Below are 5840 nucleotides of genomic sequence, written 5' to 3' on the forward strand. Positions count from 1 at the left end.
TCAAATATAAACCTAAATATCAGTATTATTCGATCGACAAAGAGTTAAATGATTTGAAAATAATAAAATTGTTAAGAGTATTACTATATAATATTAGGAAAAAAACATGAGAAGAGAACTAACTGAAGAAATGAATGAATGTAGTAAAAGAAAATAATAAAACTTGGCTAGTATTTTATAGATAGAAAGAGCCATTGAAAACACCACTGGGAGTGGCATTTTCATATGCTTATGAAAATGTCACTCCTTATGGCATTTTTATAAGCTATTTTGTATCGTATTAGGCATGCAAAAGTTGTAGGGAGTGATATAACATGACTTTAAAAACGCTACTGTCAATGGCATTTTCAAGAGCATAAACCTTATATTCTATTAAAAAGTTATTGATTTGACTTGTCAAAGAAAACTCTATTAGTTGTGGCATTTTTAGAAGCAAAAAAAAATATTTTCTGCAGAGCCTCTGACATAAGCATTGGTCACGACTTAAATTCTGGGCCAGACCAGCACTAGGACTTGGGTCAGCATAAGGCCTCCAAAGCCTATAGTAAGCTTAACTATTCATAGTCCAATCATAAGGCTCATAAATGTAGTCCAAATTTAAGATATTAAATAGACAGAGTCGGGTCATAAATTGAATTACTAAACAGGGAGTATTAATTTACTCGACCTGTAAATACAAAAATAACTCAGTTTGAGGAGCTCAGCTTACCCTCACAATTCTCAAAATAATAAATAATCAAATAGGAGCTCGGCTCCCTCATCCAAAGTGAATACTCATCTCATACATTCCAACATATCCATATAATAGATTTCCAACTTCAAAGAAATAAATTATTATAGTCCCAATACAATTAGAATACTATTAGCATATGCGAAGTTCTAGATTATAATTCAAGGAAATAAAATACAAACAAGCTGCTGTTGTATAAACCTACGAGAAAGGAAGTAAGTTATTCATAAAAAGGGGCTCACCTGTCATCTGAGGAAAAAATAGTTGAACATGAGTGAGCGGTCTACTCATAGAGTAAGATATTGATTTTATATACAATTTCTATAACTATCTAGAACTAATGGATTACCTATATATGAAATGCAGCACAGTCATATAATATTAAACAATTCAAGCAATATTCACATAAAAAATAATTTGGAGCGCTCACACACTCATATGTCATATCAATATGTATATACGTATGGAAGCTGATTCCTTATACAACTCTCTTAATTTCAATACCTACCAGCGAAATCAACTTGAATCGGACTTTCGCTTAATAATCCAAATGCGGGGGCTAGCAATATTAACTCAAAATTGTACTTACCCTGACTTATCCACAAAAAGGATCGGGTCCTAGTGAGTTAAGCTCCAATCGTGACTTCTCATCCTACTCATATTTATAATCACACCACATGCACGTCGACACACACACACATAGAGCTCCAAATTACCTTAAGGCGACATCCATAACAGTCTCATCACATAAAAATACAATACAAGCCGTGCCTAATATTTAAATATATAAATATATTATAAGTGAATGCATGAGTATACCTTGAATATATAATAATATTGAAATTATAAATAAAATCAATATCTACTCACAGATTATCCAAATGTTACTGAGGCGGCTGAGAAGAAGAAAAAGGTTGACTAGGATCACATAAACAATCATATTCAAAAAATTTATCAATATTAACTCAAAACAAATAATTAAAGAGCCTAAGATACCATAGGTTTATGTCGAAAATCGAGCAAAATTTTATCAGTACCTAGAACATACCCAACTTACAAAATAACTCAATTAACACTTCTCAATCTAAAAGGCATCAAGCCCACAACACAAGAACTACATAATGCCTCTCATAGACTTGGTAAACCAGTTAATTCTCATATAAAATAATTATTTAAAAATTCAAGATGTTATAAATGCACTTGAAATCTATTGGGAGTGACGTTTTCTTTATTATAAATCTTTATTTGAAACCTGTTTTTATAATAGCATTTTTTTAAGTAAACATTATTTTTGTAAATAGTTTTTTTCACATTTTTTTAATAATTAATCCTATTTGGTCATTCTATTTTGATAAAATTAATTAGTTGATCTATGAATTTTGAAAAATATGTTTTTGGATAAAAATAAAAATTTTACTATATAAATTCTAATTTTGAATTTACATTTTTTTTATAAATTATTTAACTATTTTTATTCAATTCTTTGAATATTTTTTTATATTTTATCTATTGAAAAATAATTTTTTTAGATTGTCGCCTTGATTATTTAAAATCTAGAAAACTGATTAACCTTTTTGCATAAATATCTTGTATAATTTTTTATCAAAAGATGAAAAATAAAAAGAGGAAGAGAGAAAAAATAGTTGGGTGTAAAAGAGGGAAACACAAGGAGAGAGAAATAAGAGAGGTTGAGAGAGAAATAAGAGGTATGGAGTTATAACAGTTTGGGTATTAAAAAATAATATAAGAAATTGAAAAGTTTATCATAATCAAATTATCAAGATTAACTAATATATTTTTCAAAATACAGTGATCAACTAATTAGTTTTATTAAAATATAAAGACTAAATAATAATTTGATTGATATTAATTAACAAAAAATTGATGAATGAATTGAATAGTTTAACAGACTACAAAATAAAGCAACTAACTTGTAAATTTTTTAAAATATGTAGATTAAATAGTTAATTTTATTAAAATATAAAAAATAAATAGTAATTTTTAAAAATATTTTTATTAATACATGTAAAAAAATCTTATTAAAAAAATTAAAACATAAAGAGATAGGAGGCCTCTCAAGTATCACTAGACTGATTATTGCTGGACTATGTTTATCGCTGTATATTATTATTAACATTATTAAAAATATTTTTTATATGATTTTTTAAATAATATTTTTTTTATATAAACATTTAATAATTATTTATCAATTAATTACGTAGACGGGCGTAAAATTTTATAATAACAAATTTGTCCCTGATGAAGTTGGTTATAGTATCGCAGTTAGTAATATATAAAGTACGCGTGAAATTTGAAAGAAAATAATTATGTGAAGACATAATATATTTTTTATTTTAATTAGTTTAAATTTTATAAAAAATAGAAATTAGAATAATAAAAATTAAATTTATATATAAATATTTTTAAAATTAAAAAATTAAAATTTTTATTTTAAACTTAAAATTAATTTTTTCAATTAAATTCTCATAAAATTTTAAATAATTATAATTATTTTATGAAATAATACTTTAACACCCTGTTTGAATAATTTATTAAAGAGAAACGAAAATTTTTTTTTCTTATTTTATTTTACCTTTTTATATTTAGATAAATAAAAAATAAAAATAAAAATAGTAAAATATAAATTACTTTTCCTTTTTTTTTATTTAAATTAAAGAAAAAATAATTAAAAAAAAAACAAAAATTTCTCTTTCTTTTTATTTTTCTTTTTTAATTAAATAAAAAAAATATATTTTTCAAATGTTGTTTTCCTTATTATTTCCCCTTCTCGAAGGTGTAAAAGCATTGAACAACCTCTCTAACGAATCATAAAAGACATCGACTCAGGTCACCAATCCAAATCTCAGCACTAATGACCAATAAGATTCAACCACGTTGAACACGCCTCACACGCAAACCATTCTTCACGCATCTCTCCAAGCCGTCGATCTATACCCTGGAATCTCAACGGCAGATGTCTCCACGTCATCAATTCTTGACTCTCCCTATCATCCAATCAAATCGTACATTTCCACCCTATAAATAATAAATCCACACCAATTCGTTCCTCACTTCTCTCTGCCGCTGTCCGCCCTTGTTAATAAAAAAAAAAAAAGAAAATTATAGAGTCTCCCTCCGTTGGATGGCGCCAAAGGCAGAAAAGAAACCAGCCGAGAAGAAACCGGCGGAAGAGAAGAAGACGGTAGCGGAGAAAGCTCCGGCAGAGAAAAAGCCGAAGGCCGGAAAAAAGCTACCTAAAGAAGGCGGCGCAGTGGCTGCGGACAAGAAGAAGAAGCGCACGAAGAAGAGCATAGAAACTTACAAGATCTACATCTTCAAGGTTCTGAAGCAAGTGCACCCTGATATAGGGATCTCTAGCAAGGCCATGGGCATAATGAACTCTTTTATCAACGATATCTTCGAGAAGCTTGCACAGGAATCCTCGAGACTTGCTAGGTACAACAAGAAACCCACTATTACTTCGAGGGAGATACAGACTGCCGTGAAATTGGTGCTTCCTGGGGAGTTGGCTAAGCACGCTGTTTCTGAGGGTACCAAGGCTGTTACCAAGTTTACTAGTTCTTGAATTAGGTGTAGCGTTTTAGGTGGTTTGGGTTTTGTGATTAAATGGTAAAATTAGGATATTTTCTTCGTTTAGAGTCGGTTAGTTTTCCCTTTTTAGAGTGAGCAGTGTGGCTGTAATGATATATTCACAAGTGATATGAATGAATTATAGTACGGATCAGCTGAAAGTGCCTTTTATTCTCTAATTCATTGTTCCTTTTTCCTTTTTTGATTTGTCTTTTGAGTTGCTTTGATTTGGTATTGCCTAGAAATTGATGCTCTGTTTAATGGAGATGTATTTTTTTGCATTAGATCTGTTTTCTAAGTGTGAATTTGATTCTCATTAACAGTTTGTAGTTGAATGGCACGCCCTGTTGATTGTTTTGTTCTTTCTTGAAATTAAGGTTGCTGAAGAGCTTCCCTTTGCATATCTGTGTTCATTTGCTGTGCTTTTATTTATTCTTAGTTGCTAGTTCTTTAAAAGGGCATATGGAGCGAGGATCTTCTCTTTCTGCTTGGGTGGTTTCAAATTTCGGCAATTTAGGAATGGCGCTGTTTGGAAAATGAGCTGATTAGCTTAGATAAACAACTTCCCTCAAGGCTTCTCCTTCTCACTCTTTTATTATTGCTTTTTTAACCTGTTATGGATAAATTAGCAAGCCTATAATGCAACAGATGCATCTTTGAAGATTGGGTTGTCAAACTAGAGCTTGATTAATTCATTGCATTGCACTATTTCTATTAGATATTTAGATTCATGGATGGGGGCATGAATCATCTGCATTTTTGAAGTGTCTACTACATAGCTGTTTGAACTTGATTCATATGAGGCTTTACAATGGGTTTGTGCAGCATTTTTTTTTTCTTTTGCTTGATTTTTGGATATGAGGGGGAGGGGATTAGGGCAGGGGTTCGGATGAAGATATCTCATAATTTCCATGGTAAGGCCTGAATTACAGTTGTAAAGAAATTATCTAGTTATTTGGGTGGAAGTGGATCAATGGCTCTGCTGAACTTGCTTACACCGTTACACTGAAGTATTTTATTGTGGTTTAAAGGATGTAAAACCTCCAAAAACCCCACTTTTTTAACCCATCAAATTGATGGATTAGAAGGTTTTCATATCTTATTTTACCTTACTTGAAAAGATTTTCCTTCACTCTGTCCAAACTCCAAACAATAAGGGTAAAGTTTTTTTTTTTTTTTTTTTTTTTCAATATCTTGTTAATTATCCATTGAATTTTCTCATCAGTTTTTTAATCAAAATGATTCCTTATGCAAGCTGGCTGTCTCATCTGTTTTTGGGGTTTGAGCGAACAATTATGTAATTTGTTTTTCATTTGTAATCTAGATATTGATTTTATTTATTATTTGTGATGTAAATTGAAGTGTTTTGGTTCATGCAGGACAACTGATCTATATTGTCTATTGAAGTTCTACTTTATTTCCCGTTATCTGCTCTGTTAGGCAAATATTTTGTGTTCATCTCCTGTTCTTCCTCTTGTTGCTGTTTTACCCTATGATCTCCTTCCTGGTTTCAAATGCT

At 30.0% G+C, this 5840-nt stretch overlaps 1 protein-coding gene across 1 annotated transcript; it reads left to right on the forward strand.

Moving 5' to 3' along the window:
* The first annotated feature begins 3805 nt into the window (after positions 1-3805).
* LOC110652012 (histone H2B) lies at positions 3806-4475 on the forward strand. The gene has a single exon (XM_021807507.2). The coding sequence runs from the start codon at positions 3873-3875 to the stop codon at positions 4314-4316; it is 444 nt and encodes a 147-aa protein (XP_021663199.1). The 5' UTR covers positions 3806-3872; the 3' UTR covers positions 4317-4475.
* The last annotated feature ends 1365 nt before the right edge of the window (positions 4476-5840 follow it).

Source organism: Hevea brasiliensis, chromosome 1 (genome assembly GCF_030052815.1).
Source record: "Hevea brasiliensis isolate MT/VB/25A 57/8 chromosome 1, ASM3005281v1, whole genome shotgun sequence".
Lineage (NCBI taxonomy): Eukaryota > Viridiplantae > Streptophyta > Magnoliopsida > Malpighiales > Euphorbiaceae > Hevea > Hevea brasiliensis.

Bases quoted from the DNA above. Each gene is read 5' to 3' on its own strand.
- LOC110652012 (XM_021807507.2), top strand. From the start codon at position 3,873: ATGGCGCCAAAGGCAGAAAAGAAACCAGCCGAGAAGAAACCGGCGGAA.